Source organism: Tenrec ecaudatus, chromosome 12, assembly GCF_050624435.1.
Source record: "Tenrec ecaudatus isolate mTenEca1 chromosome 12, mTenEca1.hap1, whole genome shotgun sequence".
Taxonomy (NCBI): domain Eukaryota; kingdom Metazoa; phylum Chordata; class Mammalia; order Afrosoricida; family Tenrecidae; genus Tenrec; species Tenrec ecaudatus.
In genome coordinates this window covers 136,680,530-136,697,113 of record NC_134541.1, presented here as the reverse complement: position 1 = coordinate 136,697,113, position 16,584 = coordinate 136,680,530, and the positions used below count along the sequence as shown (strand labels likewise).

At 53.4% G+C, this 16,584-nt stretch overlaps 1 protein-coding gene across 6 annotated transcripts in view; it reads left to right on the top strand.

Moving 5' to 3' along the window:
• TRRAP (transformation/transcription domain associated protein) overlaps positions 1-16,584 on the top strand; it is a 78,250-nt gene that overhangs the window by 21,519 nt on the left and 40,147 nt on the right. For 5 of the 6 annotated variants that reach the window (XM_075565054.1, XM_075565051.1, XM_075565052.1 and 2 more), the window contains exons 14-31: positions 820-1,054; positions 1,772-2,138; positions 2,234-2,331; positions 2,931-3,125; positions 3,498-3,689; positions 4,410-4,575; positions 4,773-5,029; positions 5,364-5,564; positions 6,730-6,881; positions 8,202-8,401; positions 9,006-9,223; positions 9,312-9,509; positions 10,243-10,503; positions 10,633-10,794; positions 12,378-12,474; positions 14,005-14,126; positions 14,364-14,534; positions 16,039-16,107. In XM_075565054.1, the coding sequence (XP_075421169.1) occupies positions 820-1,054; positions 1,772-2,138; positions 2,234-2,331; positions 2,931-3,125; positions 3,498-3,689; positions 4,410-4,575; positions 4,773-5,029; positions 5,364-5,564; positions 6,730-6,881; positions 8,202-8,401; positions 9,006-9,223; positions 9,312-9,509; positions 10,243-10,503; positions 10,633-10,794; positions 12,378-12,474; positions 14,005-14,126; positions 14,364-14,534; positions 16,039-16,107 (3,361 nt within the window). The remainder of the gene's footprint in view (positions 1-819; positions 1,055-1,771; positions 2,139-2,233; positions 2,332-2,930; positions 3,126-3,497; positions 3,690-4,409; positions 4,576-4,772; positions 5,030-5,363; positions 5,565-6,729; positions 6,882-8,201; positions 8,402-9,005; positions 9,224-9,311; positions 9,510-10,242; positions 10,504-10,632; positions 10,795-12,377; positions 12,475-14,004; positions 14,127-14,363; positions 14,535-16,038; positions 16,108-16,584) is intronic. The other variant, XM_075565050.1, reaches the window with a different exon arrangement.

Genomic DNA, 16,584 nt, shown 5'->3' with positions numbered 1-16,584 from the left:
ACTTTCTCACAGTGCCTTTCCCACATTTTTCCCAGAGTTAGGTCAGTTTACCGATTTACATCACTCCCAGCACTGCTTGTGTGTCTTCTTCCTGTAAAGAAGCTTCAGTGCCAAACGTTATAAATATCTTTTCATTGTGGGAATTTTGGTGCCCGCCTTTTGTCTGGCACATGGCAGGTATGCACATATGAAGGGGCTTCAGAAAGTTTGTGGATAAATGTAGTTAAAAGATGATGGAATATTCCCATGAACTTTCTGAAGCCACCTCATTATTTAGTGTCTGCAAGAACTCATTTCTAGAGCAACCAACTCTGACATCGAGTCAGTGCTGACTCATAGCAATCTCCAGTGGATGTCCGAGACTGTAACTGTTTACTGGAGTAGAAAGCCCAGTCTTTTTCCCTCGGAACTGCTGGTGGTTTCAAACTGCTTACCGTGTGGATTGCAGCCCAGTGCATAACATTTCTATAAGACGATCTTAGTATGCAGAGTATCAATTAAAGTACCGTAACTACTGATTGTTGAGTAACAAAACCTGTTCAAGGCGTGACCAAGCTGGTCAGTATTTCTTCGCACTGATACAGGTGAAGCTAGTCAAATAGAGGAAGCAGAGGTTAAAGCAGTAAGGTAGGACTTGAGCCTTTTAGTCAAGTAGTTTGGAGAAGGTCATGTTGGGAAACAGACCGCTCTCGGTGTGGCTGTGGCTGTGCCGCGCAGCGGTGTTGTCCGGGGCGGAAGGTGTCCACACAGCCACATATAAATGTTGAGACAGCCTGGCGGTGAGCGTGTGTGGTGACCTCGCGGGGTTTCTGCCCATAGGCCCCTTGCCTATAGCACCCTGGCTGACCTGGTCCACCACGTGCGTCAGCACCTGCCCCTCGGAGACCTCTCCCTTGCGGTTCAGCTCTTCGCCAAGAACATTGACGACGAGTCCCTGCCCAGTAGCATCCAGACCATGTCCTGCAAACTCCTCCTGAACCTGGTGGACTGCATCCGCTCCAAGAGTGAGCAGGAGAGTGGCAACGGGAGGGATGTCCTGATGCGGATGCTCGAGGTACCGGCTCCCCAGCACCCCACCTCCGTCCAGCTGAGATGCACCCAGTATTACGTCCCTGGCTAGTCTGCGAGTGAACGTGGAAGCACAGCAATAGTGATTTTGAGATTACAGATACATTTCAGCTGGCAGATAATTCGTCAAGGTTCTGCAGAGAAAGAGGATTTGAGTCTGCACTTAACTGGCAGGCTTCTGAGGAGGCCCCATTGGTGAGGGTTAGGTCTCCTGGCTCCTCCCACCAACTGGCTTAGTGTCCTGAAATGAGAAATTTAATTTTCGGTGCCAGTTTCTCCAACTCTTAGTAGTGATGATCACAGTCCCTGTCCCACAGCTGGTGAAAAGGTAAAATCGCACACGAGAGCTCTGCACCGTTCTGGGAAGTGATGGGAAGCAGTACTGCCCAGGGCCAGCAGCAAAATGCTCAATGAGCTCTGACTTTCTGGAGAGGGGTGGGGGTGGGGTGTGGCTGTGGCGGGGGCGATAGGTCCTGCAGTCTGAGATCAAATCCCAGCTCTGCCCTCAGGGAGTCACAGCCATGTTCTAATCCTGCTTGGTGGGAAACAAGATCCACTTTCTCCTTCCACCTGGCACAGAGGAGAGGTGTGCTCAGCAGTCGGGAGTTGGGGGGGGCGTGTCTTGGGAAGTGAGGTGTTGGCTGTCTGGCTTGTAGAAGAGGACGACCTTCGGTCTTCACCCTCTGCTTCCTCTTCATGTTAGGTGTTTGTTCTCAAGTTCCACACCATCGCTCGCTACCAGCTCTCTGCCATTTTTAAGAAATGCAAACCCCAGTCGGAGCTTGGGGCCGTCGAAGCCACGCTGCCTGGGGTGCCCACTGCCCCTGCTGCGCCCGGCCCAGCTCCCTCCCCAGCCCCTGTGCCCACCCCTGCCCCACCCCCGCCCCCACCTCCAACACCTGCCACACCCTTGACGCCTGCCCCAGTGCCTCCCTTTGAGAAGCAAGGAGAAAAGGACAAGGAAGACAAGCAGACCTTCCAGGTCACAGACTGCCGAAGCCTGGTGAAAACCCTGGTCTGCGGTGTCAAGACCATCACGTGGGGGATAACGTCGTGCAAAGCCCCTGGTGGTAATCCTGCTCTCTGACTCCCTGGACGCACCTTCCTTCCCAGTAGAACAGATAAAGTTGTGTTTGCATTTGTTTAATACGTGTCTCTGTTCCAGAAGCTCAGTTCATTCCCAACAAGCAGCTGCAGCCCAAAGAGACTCAGATTTACATAAAGCTCGTCAAGTACGCAATGCAGGCGTTAGACATCTATCAGGTAAGGCGGTGCCTCACAGAGCTAGAGAGGCTCCTGGTGGGATAGGGGCCCTGCACACTGAGCTGTTACAATTGCAAGGTCAGTAGCTCAAACCCACCAGCCACTCCACCAGAGAAGTAGGAGGCTGTCTGTACCGGGAAGGATGTAGTTTCGTAAATCCAGAGGGGCAGTTGCCTTACAGGGTCACTATAAATCAGAGTCTGCTCAACGTCCATAGTTTGGTTTTTTTGGTGAGACTTGCTTCCCTCTGGCTTACAGAGGTGGTCCAGTCGTGGGTGCCCAGGTGTTCTTCTGCCCTTGTTGAAAGGGAGAGTTTGTAGTTTCAGGAGAGAGAGGTGTGATATAAATGGAATATAAGGAGTTAGATGTTTAAGGTCGAAAACTTGTTCCAAACAACATATAGAAGTTGTTTCTTAAACACTTGGCAGAATTACGAAGAACAAAAAGCCTTTGCCGTTGAGTCAGTTCTGAGAGACTGGGGAGTTGGGTGGGCAGGGACTTTTGTTAGATAACTCAAGTGGGACTGATGTTATGCTGTGAATTTTCCCAGAGAAGTTGCTATAGATGGCTGGTGTCTTCTCCCCTCTTCCTGCGGGCAGGTCCAGATTGCAGGAAATGGACAGACGTACATGCGAGTTGCAAACTGCCAGACGGTTAGGATGAAGGAAGAGAAGGAGGTTCTGGAACACTTTGCCGGCGTGTTCACCATGATGAACCCCTTAACCTTCAAGGAGATCTTTCAAACCACGGTCCCTTACATGGTGGAAAGGATCTCGAAAAACTACGCCCTTCAGGTAGAACGCGTCCGTCCCTTCTGAATGCTAGCCTGAGGCATCCTGGTTGAGGTGCCGACTGTGGGCACGGCGTCTCGTATGAGAGCCACTGTGTATCATGCGTGTACTTGTGGAGATATCTGTAGAGCAGAATTCAGAAGATCATGAGGCGTCTTTGGGTAGGAGAGATGGTGTGTGAAATACAGGCGCGAGGACCTCCTGAAGCAAATGCTCCCCTTGGTGCTCAGTAACTGCATCGCCCCCCAGTGCGGGGGCGACTCGGTGTGTCAGGCCCCAGTTTAAAGTGGGACTCTTGGACACGCTCTCGTCTTTGTCTCCAGCTGCTCTGGGGAAGGGCTTCTCGTGGTGACGCTGCCTTTCTTATCTTGACAGATTGTTGCCAATTCCTTTTTGGCAAATCCCAGTACCTCTGCTCTGTTTGCGACCATTCTAGTGGAGTATCTCCTTGACCGTTTGCCAGAAATGGGCTCCAACGTGGAGCTCTCCAACCTGTACCTCAAGTTGTTTAAGTTGGTCTTCGGCTCTGTCTCCCTCTTTGCAGCGGAAAACGAGCAGATGCTGAAGGTAAAGATCGCTGGCACCTGCCGGGATGCCGGGTGCTGTTGAGCCAATTCCAGCTCACAGCAGCAGCCCCCGTGCCAGGGGACTGTTCTTCCCCCTGGTGGTGGGGTGGGGGGCTCTGGGGTTGGTTCATCTTGTTTCCACTTTTGAGCAGAATCCCAAACGTTGTTCTGTGTCTTCAAAGTTCTCCTTGAGTTAACATGTTTGCAGCCAATGAGGGGAAGATGTTTCGTGGGCTTCTACGCGACTTAACGCTGAACCCCCCACCTGTCAGCATCAGGCTCCTCTTGCCATCGCTGATCTTTGTTTTCTAAAATGCAAAAACATTGATTTAATCGAATCTAACAATTCAGAGCACACCTTCCCTGTTAACATAATCAAATCAAACCAAACCGAACCCTAAGTGATACAAAAGAGTGAGGAAGACTGAATGTTGCTCTGACACCTGGCTGCCTAATGGCGCTCCTCCCTCAACTGTCTGGCCTCCCCTGTGAGCCTCACATCGGGCTGCCGAACGGAGGGCTGGTCCATTGTACTGGCCAGCTGCTCCACATGAGGCAGGTGTGGCAGTCTGCTCCTGTCCCGAAACTCAGCCTGAGTCAGAGTCTGCCGTAACTCTGTGCAATTCTGTCCTGTGGGGGGAGGGGGGATGACGCATCGGAATCCACCGGGCAGCAGCAGGTGGTGGCTCTTGTGTATCACCTGTCCTCTCTCCTGACGCAGCCTCACCTGCACAAGATTGTGAACAGTTCGATGGAGCTCGCACAGACGGCCAAGGAGCCCTACAACTACTTCCTGCTGCTCCGGGCGCTGTTCCGCTCCATCGGGGGAGGAAGCCATGACCTCCTCTATCAGGAGTTCCTTCCTCTCCTTCCAAACCTCCTCCAAGGTTAGGGCAGTGGCTGAGCCTCTTGGTGTCGTGTGTCCCCCTCTCGCTTGGGTGGTGCAAGGCGTCAGTTACCCTGTGGGTTAGATGCAGCTGACAGGCTGTCACAGGGCGTGTCGTGCCTCCTAGGAGTTGTTCTTGGTCTTCTTTATCCTCTCCCTGACGTGCTGAAGCCCCCTGCACCACCCCTCTTCCTTCAGGACTGAACATGCTGCAGAGCGGCCTGCACAAGCAGCACATGAAGGACCTCTTCGTGGAGCTGTGCCTCACAGTGCCCGTGCGCCTGAGCTCGCTCCTGCCCTACCTGCCCATGCTGATGGACCCCTTGGTGTCTGCACTCAATGGCTCCCAGACCCTGGTGAGCCAGGGCCTCAGGACCCTGGAGTTGTGTGTGGACAACCTGCAGCCGGATTTCCTCTATGACCACATTCAGCCGGTGCGCGCTGAGCTCATGCAGGTCAGTCAGTAGACCAGCCGGCGCTACCATTCTCCCCACAGTGCCGGGCTACCCTGGTGCGAGCATGCTGTACTCAGCTGGGCTCCGGAGGACCTGGGACCCACTCTGTGAGGTCTGCAGACTTGTGAAAAGATGCCAAGACAGCCCTTTCAGTGGTGTCTGGTTTGCAGTGCTGCCCTCTCGGAGGCCTTCACCAGTTAGCCTCAGTAAGTTCACAGCTTAGGAAGACAGGAGTTAGGCTACTAGAACTTCCTGTTGGGGAAATGTGGTTTCTAGCCATGTGAATGCACTGCTTGCCCAGGGGGAGGCTCAGTGAAAGCGTGTTGGTTTCCAGGCCCTCTGGCGCACTCTGCGCAACCCTGCGGACAGCATCTCGCACGTGGCCTACCGTGTCCTCGGCAAGTTCGGCGGCAGCAACAGGAAGATGTTGAAAGAGTCCCAGAAGCTGCACTATGTGATGACTGAAGTCCAGGGGCCCAGTATCACCGTGGAGTTCTCTGACTGTAAGGCTTCTCTGCAGCTCCCAATGGAGAAGGTACGTTTGGACCCCAGACGCTGCCGTTGCCAGTTAGGAAGGTGAACGTCTATTTAGAAATAGGCATGATGGAAGGATAAGGCTGTGTCTTTAAGGAGGGAATTTCTAACTCAAAGTAAAACAAGATTTATGGACCTTTTGTAGTAACTCCAGGAGGCAAATGGGGTGCTGTCCTCAAGAACCTTGGCCCCTTCAACCAGTTCCATCTGTTCTGCTGGGTCGGTCCAGGAGCTGTCACTCAGTTCCACCCCGTTGACTTTGAAGCCCCCCCCCCAAGCTCTTTGAGTGTCCTTCAGGATCCCGAGGTCCGTCGACACCTTCCTTTATCCCGTCCCCCAGATCCCCCAGAACCTGCTTTTCTTACCGTGTTTCTAATCTGTGTGCATTATTCTTTTTCTCTTTCGTATCTGATTGCTCTGGTGAGAACTTCTGAATTCCACTTGATCATGGTATATGACCAAATTCTTAAGACAAGTGTGTCTATAATTCACATTCAGGTTAATAAGTTTGCTGTTGCCGGGTTGGCGTTCTTTATTGTCGTCTCCCCCACTCCTAATCTGCCTAATCGCAGTGACTAAAGTGCGAATAAAATGTGTGCGTAGCTGTGCTGATTTTTCAGGGGAAGGAAAAACAATGCCGACCTCTCTAGTGAGAGCTCTGGAAAACCAGGTGCTTTGGGGACGTGGACGGGGGGACCTCCCTGCTCCCGAGGGATGCGGGTGGACTTGTCAGAGTTGTGGCCAGTAGAAAAGTCCGCTCTTCTTTCTGATTAGGACCTGAATACTCGTGGGTAGACGGCGTGGTCTCTGTTTGAATCCAGCCCGTGGGAGATTGATTATAGTCCCGCCCCCCCCCCACACACACACACATCTGCCATCGACAAATCTTTCCTACCACAGGGACCTTCTGAGTTTGCTTACTTTCTATACTCTCCCACTGACAGCTGTGGCACACAGGCACCTAGTTCCACTGTGCATGTAGCTTGAACGTGGTGTAAGCCTAGCTCTCAAACATGTCTCCTGGAGACTCCTCTGCTGGGGAAGCTCTGAAGTGCTCTCAGGAGGGCGGGGAGGTACTGCAGAGGCTCTCAGTGTAGGCACCTCAACATCCTGCAATGTCATTAAGAACTCTAGTTTCCGTGTTTACCCCTCGCTCTTTGTTGCAGGCCATTGAAACTGCTCTGGACTGCCTGAAAAGTGCCAACACAGAGCCCTACTACCGGCGGCAGGCCTGGGAGGTGATCAAGTGCTTCCTGGTGGCCATGATGAGCCTGGAGGACAACAAGCACGCCCTCTACCAGCTCCTTGCCCACCCCAAGTACGTGTTCCTTTGGGCACGGCGGTCTGTGTGCCAGGATTGGCTCAGAGAGGGCTCCCTGCTTCTGAGGCTGTCTGTAGTTGAGACTGGAGGCAGAGGTGGTACTTGACAGACTGGCTGAGGACTCCCCAGAACTAAAGAGAGAATAATTTAAACAGTGTAGATACCAACTGCTCATTGAGTCCCAAGCAATAAGTAAAAAGAATTGTACACGTAGACACATTCTAATGAAATGGCTAGGAAGCTGACCGGGGACATCGTCAAAAGTACCCCACCCCAACAACATTAACAACAAAAGTGCCACTGGGCCATGGAGGAAACGAGATCTGAAAGAAGACATCAGCCTACGGAGAGTCATAGCTGTGGAGACCAGGTGACTCAAGAATGAGCGTGGCTGTACTGCGAAGACTAGAATGTCGGGGCAGGTACAGCAGGGTGGTGGGAGCCTTTTCTGAGCAGGTGACAGTGAGCAGGCTCACAGCCCTGGAAACCAGTGCCCTTTGAGCAGAAAGGACTCACTGCGGTGACCCCGTATGCAGTGGAAGGGAGCTGTGCTTGATTCTCAGTGGCTGGCTTTAGAAGCAAGTCACTTCCCTCCAAGGTGCCTCCAGGTAGACTCGTTCGTCCAACCCTTCCGTTAGCTGCCGAGCACCCCCAGCAACTCTGGCCTCATGTACTAAACCCCCAAATCCCAAGCTCATTGCCACCGAGTGGATTCTGACTCCTAGTGACCCCAGGTCGGGTCTTGGAGGGAGCAGACAGCCACCTTCGTCTTCCTCGGAGTTTCCCCAGCCGTACCCCGGGCTCCTTTCGGTGAGAGACTGGGAGCTGCTGGGAATGCTTCGAGTTTCCTTCTCAGGCCTGTTTGAGTCTGGAACCTCGGTGTGGTTTTCAGTGTCCCCCCTTTGTCGCGTTACCTTTAAGTCGTAGCTCTTTTCTGACACGTTTCAAAGGGAGTTTGAGTTATTCGTGGGCTTGGCTTCTTTAATCATTGAAGATAGAAGACCAGAGTCCTACACCCGCTTTCTCAGCATTGCAGCTCACGAGTAAGGGTGCTGAAGGCGCAGCTGTTCCAGACCTCACCTGTGTGCTTCCTTGCCTGGGCTCATGTGGGTCAGAAGCAAGGTGGACTCTTGAACCACTAGCTGCAAATGTCCATAAGGATGTCCCTCATGTCCGACGCTAGGTCTCACTGCAATTAAAGCGGAGAAATTAACTGGCCGGTCTAGACAGTGGAGAAGTGGGCAGAATGAAAAATATTTAAGTGACAGGTCATGGTTTCAGGCTATGGTGGTGGACTTGGACTTTTCTGTCTTTCAGCTTTACAGAAAAGACCATACCCAGTGTCATCATTTCCCATCGGTACAAAGCACAGGACACCCCGGCCCGGAAAACCTTTGAGCAGGCTCTGACGGGGGCCTTCATGTCTGCTGTCATCAAGGACCTCCGGCCCAGTGCCCTGCCATTCGTAGCCAGCCTGATCCGCCACTACACCATGGTGGCTGTGGCCCAGCAGTGTGGTGAGTACAGAGGGGCTGTTGGGCAGAGTCGCGGATGTGCGACTTCTCTGTGGGGGTCAGGAATTTTGCTTTCCTTCAAAGAAGCAGACTCGGGGCCTGAACACTCACCAGTTTAATACCTGGGCCGCGTCTCCATGCTCCTTCTGTGGTAGCAGTGGCTTGCCAGTCAGACTGAGCTGCTCCCAGCTACCTAGTGCTGGGTCCCTGCGAGGCGTTCATCACTAGCTGCCAGCAAGCCATTGTTTCCTCTGCCGGAGTCCGCACCCGTCCTTGTGACTCTGCTTTGCCGGCGCGCCCGTTGAGCGGTGTGGTCTCATAGGAGCCCTCTTTCACGGTTCCCGTTTTCAGCAGATGACGTTTCTCAATGCTGACTGAGAATATCTGAGAGTAAGACAGTGTTAAATGGGAAACGCTCATGAAACGTAGCATCATTGCACATCACCTACTCAGTTGGCAAGTAGCTGCAGGCTGTCAGAGATTGGTCAGCCCTGGTGTGGGCTCTTCTGGAGGCCCTGACCTCAGAGACAGTCAGGTGGGTTGAGGTCCAGGCTGTTATGTGAGTGAGGTCCATGCCCGCCCTCCCTTTCCACCACTTCTCCTTCAGGCCCCTTCTTGCTGCCCTGCTATCAGGTGGGCAGCCAGCCCAGCACGGCCATGTTTCATAGCGAGGAAAACGGGTCCAAAGGCATGGACCCCCTGGTTCTCATCGATGCCATCGCTATTTGCATGGCCTATGAAGAGAAGGAACTATGCAAAATCGGGGAGGTGGCCCTGGCCGTGATCTTTGACGTTGCCAGCATCATCCTGGGCTCCAAGGAGAGGGTAAGGCTACCTGCGGGCAGCTTGCTCTGGGAGCGTGCGGTGGGTGCCCCCATCAGCGCCCGGCAGCCTGTGGCCTGTGTCCCCCCAGGCGTGCCAGCTGCCTCTCTTCTCCTACATCGTGGAGCGCCTGTGCGCCTGCTGCTACGAGCAGGCCTGGTACGCCAAGCTGGGCGGCGTGGTGTCCATCAAGTTCCTCATGGAGCGGCTGCCGCTCACGTGGGTGCTCCAGAACCAGCAGACCTTCCTCAAAGCGCTTCTCTTTGTCATGATGGACCTGACTGGGGAGGTAGGTGGCAGGCGGGAGGCACGGGTCACGGCAGCCAGGCCTTTGAGCATCTGTCTGAGGAAAACCAGCTGCTAGTGGTCACCTGCATGGCCTAATCTTCATCTCTTGAAAATGCATTATGTAACTGATTTTTGCTGAAGAGAGTTTGGGCTTTTTTTTGCACCCCATGCCTCCCACCTGAAGGTGCCCTTTTCAAGCATCTCACTTACCTGCCCGCCTCCTGCCTGCAGAGATGCCCCGTGATGGGCATGCTGCCGCCTCGCATGCTGTGGCTCCCTCACCCACCTGTACTTGCCTGTGGGTAGAAATGGTGCCAGGGGGATGTACTGGGGACAACCCTTAGTTGCTTGCACACGAAACGGTCACACGCCGATCTGGACACACTGTCACACCAGGCATGCCGGCTGTGTGTGCTGCTTAGCAAACGTTTTCCAATTTTGGGGAGGTGGACTCACACCACCAACCTCTTGACCTGTAGCTGAGCATGTGAGTCATTTGCACCCCTCAGACCCCAAGGCTCAAGTTGAAGTCCACATTTGCCTTCTGAGTGTCAAGCAAGTTCCCTGTAGGAGGGCGATTGATTTACTGAAGCATCAAGGGGGCTTGGGGAAGCCGCTCTGTTAAATCAATCGCGTGAGGGGTGTGGCCTGGAGCCAGCGTGCTCACAGACCCCGATGTGGTGGGCTGCGTGGAACACCTGCCAACTCGCTTTCACCTGGTCCTTAACCGTCAGGTTTCCAACGGTGCCGTGGCCATGGCGAAAACCACCCTTGAACAGCTCCTGATGAGGTGCGCAGCGCCTTTAAAAGACGAGGAGCGGGCCGAAGAGATCCTGGCAGCTCAGGAAAAGTCCTTCCACCATGTGACACATGATCTGGTGCGAGAAGTCACCTCGCCAAACTCCACCGTGAGAAAGCAGGCCATGCACTCGCTGCAGGTGTTGGCCCAGGTCACTGGGAAGAGTGTGACCGTGATCATGGAGCCCCACAAGGAGGTGAGACTGTCCCCTGCACCAGGGATTTGAACGACCGTGGTAGGACACCTGGGGGGAGGTTCCTGTCTGGACGCTCGGTTTGCCCTTGGAGGAGCACCTGTGAGTGACCCTCCCGACTTGCTTCTCCAGGTCCTCCAAGACATGGTCCCTCCCAAGAAGCATCTGCTCAGGCACCAGCCCGCCAACGCACAGATCGGCCTGATGGAGGGGAACACCTTCTGCACCACGCTGCAGCCCCGGCTCTTCACGATGGACCTGAACGTGGTGGAGCATAAGGTGTTCTACACAGAGGTAGGGGGTGGTGTGGAGTGCCGTGCGTGGTGGTGCGTGCCTGCCTGTGTCCGACAGTCAGGCTGCCTTCAGAGAGGGCACAGGCACTGACCACAGGTAGCCCCTCCTCTCACGGCCCACCCCTGTGAGCCAGCACTGGCCAGCAGGAGGGCGCCATGACTCAGGAGCTCCATGCCCTGTGGTGGTTTGAATCCTTGGGACTCTGCTAGGGCTGTAGCATTGTGTTGTAGACACTGGATTCCATTCATGCACGGTACGCACTCCTCTGTCAGCTGATGTCTAGAATACGACCGGCAAGTCACAAGTGCCAGGGTGTCAACTTAACTCTCGCACGTTGGTGAGCTCTGTGCTGTGGCAAAAGCCCCTTCTTCAGCTCTGACCACACACGACGTTCAGTCTCCTGTGGCCGATGAGGACACACGCCCGGGATCTGTTACACAGCCAGCGCCTCCCCCAGGGAGCCAAGTCTCATGTGAGAGCCTGGTGTCAGCTCGCTGACTTGTCAGCTTCTTGTTCGGCAGATTTGACAAGAGACAGACTGCAGCAAATGTCACTTCTTAGACACTGGCCACTGTGAGGGTGGCGCTAGTGGATTCCATTGTGAGGTGACGTTAAAGTCCACCGCCATTGCCCGGAGTAGGACCCACGTGGACCTAACAGGACTGAGGAGAACTACTCCATGGGCTTCTAAGGCTGTAGATCTTGGAGTGCACAGCCTCGTCTTTGTCCTGCAGAGTGGGCTGCTGGCTTCAAACTACTGACCTTGTTAGTAGCCCACTGCTGCGTCACCACTACACCACTGGTGATAAGCAAGGACAAAAATCAAACCTGTAGATAGAGTCCTAATTGTTAAACATTAATTCTTAGAATTCATAATGGGCCCTGATACTCAGTCCCAACATGATGCTTTATCAGAGGAAATTCTGGGGACATAGGAGCAAAACTCATGAGAGCACACATCCTTTGAGGTTTCCCCCTCCCGCCCCAGCCTGGATTCCCAGGTATGCAGTGTCTCCCTGTTTCCTGAAGGCTCGACAGGGTGTTCCAGGAGAGCCCCTGGGGTTGGAAGGACAGCTTCCCTTTGCCCATGGGGCAGGTGTGTGAGTCACCTGTGCAGAAAGACCGACTAGGATCTGGTCATGATGGTTGCGCAATCCAGGGGCAGGACATGGATTTCTGAGGATGGACTAAATTCCGACACATCTGGGCGATAGCACATACCGGCCTTTTAAAATTACATGGCGGTGATTTCCGGAAACAGACAAGAAGAGACAGGACCCCTCTGCTTCCGGGAGAAATGTGCCAGCTCCAGGGTGGGTGAGAACCCACGTGCAAGCTCCTCTCACTGGTGTGGCGACAGATAGGCGCTTACAAGGGGGGGAAGCACACTTAGTCCTCTCCTCAAATTCTGGAGGATTTGAGTTCCATCTGTCATTTGTTGAGAATACCGGATTCCCTGCCAACTCTTGTAGAAAGTTGTTGTGTTGGGGTGTGTGTGGAAGATGGCCCTGTTCTGTCCTCTGTTCTGCCCTGTGAGTCATGAGTGGGCTAAATGGACTGGCGTGCTGGTCTTCCCTTCACAGTTGTTGAACTTGTGTGAGGCCGAAGATTCAGCACTGACCAAGCTGCCTTGTTACAAGAGCCTTCCGTCGCTGGTCCCTTTGCGCATTGCAGCCTTAAGTAAGTAAACGCAGGCCTGAAGGTGGTGTGGTCCAGGGCCTACAAGTAAGTAGGAGGGGACAGTGGAGTTTGTTGTCATGGTCGTTCTGGCTCCTTGCAGCCTTTATAAGATAGAATCCCTAAAGTTATGGTTGTGTGTGTATCAGATTGCTGAGAGGGAATGAGATGTCAGTGGGTTGAAAGTACCCTGGGATCTGAATGATTTTCTTAGATCATTCTAAACTCTGGATTTCACCCTGGAGTAAGTGATTGCCCTCTGCCTCTGGTCGTCAGATTCTCTGATGAATCAGATGTTTGCTTTGAGAGACTTGGTATGCTGGGCTTTTCATCAGAATTGGATTATTTGGGGGACTTCAAAAAGGGAGGGGGTACGTGAGGCTTTATGGGCAAAGCTCCTTTCCTGTGCCTCCCTGTGTAGCGCCCAGTGGGTACGCCCTACCCACGCAGGAGACTGGCCTGCGATCACACCGCAAGCCCGTCAGTGCCGTTTTCCCAGCATCTCACCTCCTGCCTCTGTGCCCCATTTGATTATCCCGAGAAATATTCCAAACTCTTCTTCTTAATGCTGTTGCCATGTCATGAACTACAGTATCGTGCAAACATAAGTGCCATCTGCCCCGGGAAACCAGCCCACGTGTGCCTGGTTTGACCGGATGTGTGCTTTACTGCCATGCTCTGGAACGTAGCCAGCAGTATTGCTGGGGTCTGCTTGTATAGACTTGAGTGGCTCAGAAAGCATCCAGGTAGCCTGAGTCTTTGGGTCTTATTCAAGGACATCAGTTAGCGGAATTGGACAAGCTTAGGAAAGCATAGTAGACGGGTACTGACTGACCAGCATACCCAAGAAATGGTCTGGTTGGGGGGTGGGGGAGGCGTGAGGGGGTGGTGAAGGAGTGTAACCATGTACCCAACAGAAGCATTTTTAGTGGACTTGGCTTGTTTTTTTGCATTCCCCTGAACATCGCCAGGATTTTCTTTGAAATCAAGGTCTGAAGCCGAGGCTACCCTGATACCTAGCTTGGAGAAGGGGTGGGGTGGAGGGCCGTTGGAGATAATGGCGGGCCTCACTGTGAGAAGGTCTACGAAGGTCTGCTCAGAGTGTCCTTCCTTCTGTTGGGCCTCCTGTTTCGGGCTGCTCTCATGTCTCATTCTTGTTTGCTAATATGGACACTACTCTTTCTTAACAGATAGGACTAACCTCCTTTTCCCAAGAATATTTGCATTTTCAAAGGCTTAAAGCCTTTAATCCTCAAAGTCTGGAGGTGGCTGGGTCCTGGAGAAGCTCCCTCTGGACTCTCGGCCACCCAGTCCCGTAGGTCGGCCGTGTTCTGCACTAGTGGGCAGGCTGTCAGTGGGGCCCACCCTACTCCTACTCTGCCCTCCAGGCCTCCTTCCTGCAGCCAGGGCCTGTTTGACTTGTGTCTTAGAAAGCCATGGGTCCTAGTCCCTCTGTTGGGGAGGGAGGGAATCTCCCTTCTGCTGGTTGGTGGGAGCCTGGAGGGCAGAGGGTGTCGTGCCTTCTTTCTCGAGATGCCCTTGCTGCCTGCAACTACCTGCCCCAGTCCCGAGAGAAGATCATCGCGGCCCTCTTCAAAGCCCTCAACTCCACCAACGGCGAGCTCCAGGAGGCAGGGGAAGCCTGCATGCGAAAGGTGGGTGGCGTGAGAATGTGGCGTCGCCACCCTTCTCTCAGGCCTCTGGACCTATTAGACTTTCAGAACAGCAAAGACAGGTCTTCCTTAATTCCTCATGAATTTCTAAAATATTTGTGGTTAATAAGCTCATTTTCCCAAGAGAAAGACTCACGGCAAGATTTGAACATGAGACTGTCATGAAGAATTTGCTGTTATCTGAATTTGACTCTGTAACCTCTCTCTCTCTCTCAATAGTTTTTAGAAGGCGCAACAATAGAAGTAGATCAGATTCACACCCACATGAGGCCTTTGTTGATGATGCTGGGAGATTATCGGAGCTTGACGTTGAATGTTGTGAACCGCCTGACCTCCGTCACGAGGCTCTTCCCAAATTCCTTTAATGACAAATTTTGTGACCAGATGATGGTAAGCCAGATGCACTTACACTTACTCCACAGCAGGCTTTGAACGATGAAGTGATGCTTTTGAGTAAATGATGCAGTCGTGTGGCTTGAAATGTGAACGGTATAAACAGTGCAGACCATGCAGCAGTACCTTCCTCCCTGCCCTCAGCCACGCTTCTCCTTCCCAGAGGCCAGCAGCCAGTGTGGACACGGGTCTGGGCCTCCTGTGGGCATGTCTTCATGTGGAGCAGGACGGATGTGTCTCTTTCCCCTCGAGGAAAGGAGGCCGCCTCACACACAATTCTTTTCTTCGCTTCATAACACATCTTGGAGATGATTCCCTATCAGAGCATGAAGCCTTTCGTCACTGTCTCTGGCTGCCCGATGTCGCTTCAGAAGGCCTTCGCTCCCTCCTTTCACCTCTCCCCACCGATGCGCCTGTGGCTGGTCCCCGTCCTGCCGCTGGTGGCAGTGGTGCAGCCTAAAGCCTTGACCGTAGGCCGTGGCAAGCGCTTACGTAGAGGCAGGGTTTCTGGGTCAGGATGAATGCACACACAGCTCCCCTTGGATACAGGCCACGGTGTCCTCCACAGGCTTTTGTTTTGCTTTTCCCTTTCAACCACTTGGCACTTGCTTCCACAGAGCGGAGGTGTGGTCCCTCTTTGTAGACCACCTTGAGCAGACCCTCTACACCTCTGAGGGTTTAGATGGCCAGGGACAAAATACCCAAGATCCGTTTGATGTTTTAGCTCTGACGTCTAAGTTGATGAAGGAGGATTTCCGCTATTGACTTCCGTCTGCGTTTGGTTTCGCGTCTGATTGATTAGACATTTTACAAAGTCCCGCTTGGCGGTGACTTCCACGAAGGGACCATATTCCTACATATGCTTCCAAGATGTTCTCACACAGGCGGAGCCTTCCAAAGTACATGGGAACATCCCGTTAGCTTTTTCATTCCATTTCCCATGAACCTTTTGAAGTGCTCCCCGCCCCAATAATGTTCCCCCAATCTGTACACGTGCACACAGAGCAAAGGGAGGTGGAGGTGCCCTTAGCCAGAGCCTCTCATGTGCACCTCTCTGACACCCTCTACTATGACGGTTGGTGCTTACACATACCAGGTCCCAACATGCTATGCTCCTCTCTCCGTTTGCACTCCTCAGCCACGGGCTACCTTGCTGTTTCTGGACTTCACTCAGTTGTTCTGGCTCCAGGCCTTGCCCTTCTCTCTCTGCTGCTGCGTGGGACTCAAGTCCCCAGCAGGAGCCCCCACTCAAGCTGGGTTCCCGTCCTCTCTCACACCGTGCCGAGGCTGCCACCGTGATGTCTGCCCCGGGCTGCTCTCGGGGAGGAGTTGTGACGGGGGGACAGGTCCAGGCAGGGCCGGGTTCCTGGAAAGCCTTCTGCTGGGCAGCTCAGTCTCATGTTCAACAGAACACAAGCCAGTGGAGGCTGTGCGTGTGATAGGGACCCCTTGGTTCTCACACCAGTTTTGACGGGAGTGAATGGGTGTGTTTTTCTGACAGCAACATCTGCGCAAGTGGATGGAAGTGGTGGTCATCACCCACAAAGGGGGCCAGAGGAGCGACGGAAACGTGAGTGGCTCGTTTGTCTGGGGGAGGGGCAGCCGTGCCGTGCATGCTGGAGCAGGGTCCTTGCTGATTGGTGCTTTTAACCACAGCACCGGTCTGCACTTGAGTCTGAAGCAGTTATAGTCCACGAAACAGTTAAATGAGTTTTATCTGCATGAGGTTTTGCTTTTATTTCTCTTCAATTGCTAAACATTGCCTTTTGTGTTTCTCTTTAAAACCCCCTTTCGTTTGATCTGATGATGCGTTTCCACTTACAAGGCTACTGGGAAGCATGCAGCATCCTTACTTCAGATGTGTTAGTTTTGCTCCTGCGTATTTCTGAGCCTGATTGAGGCTTAGCCACAGCTTACGTAGGGGTGCGCCTTCCTCAGCTCCTCGTGCCATTGCTTTGCTTCCCGGAGTGGCCAGCAAGCCTCTGTATCTTATTCTTTGCGCCCAACAGCACCTACTAGAGGCTTGTTAGGCCTCATGGGAGCGTCC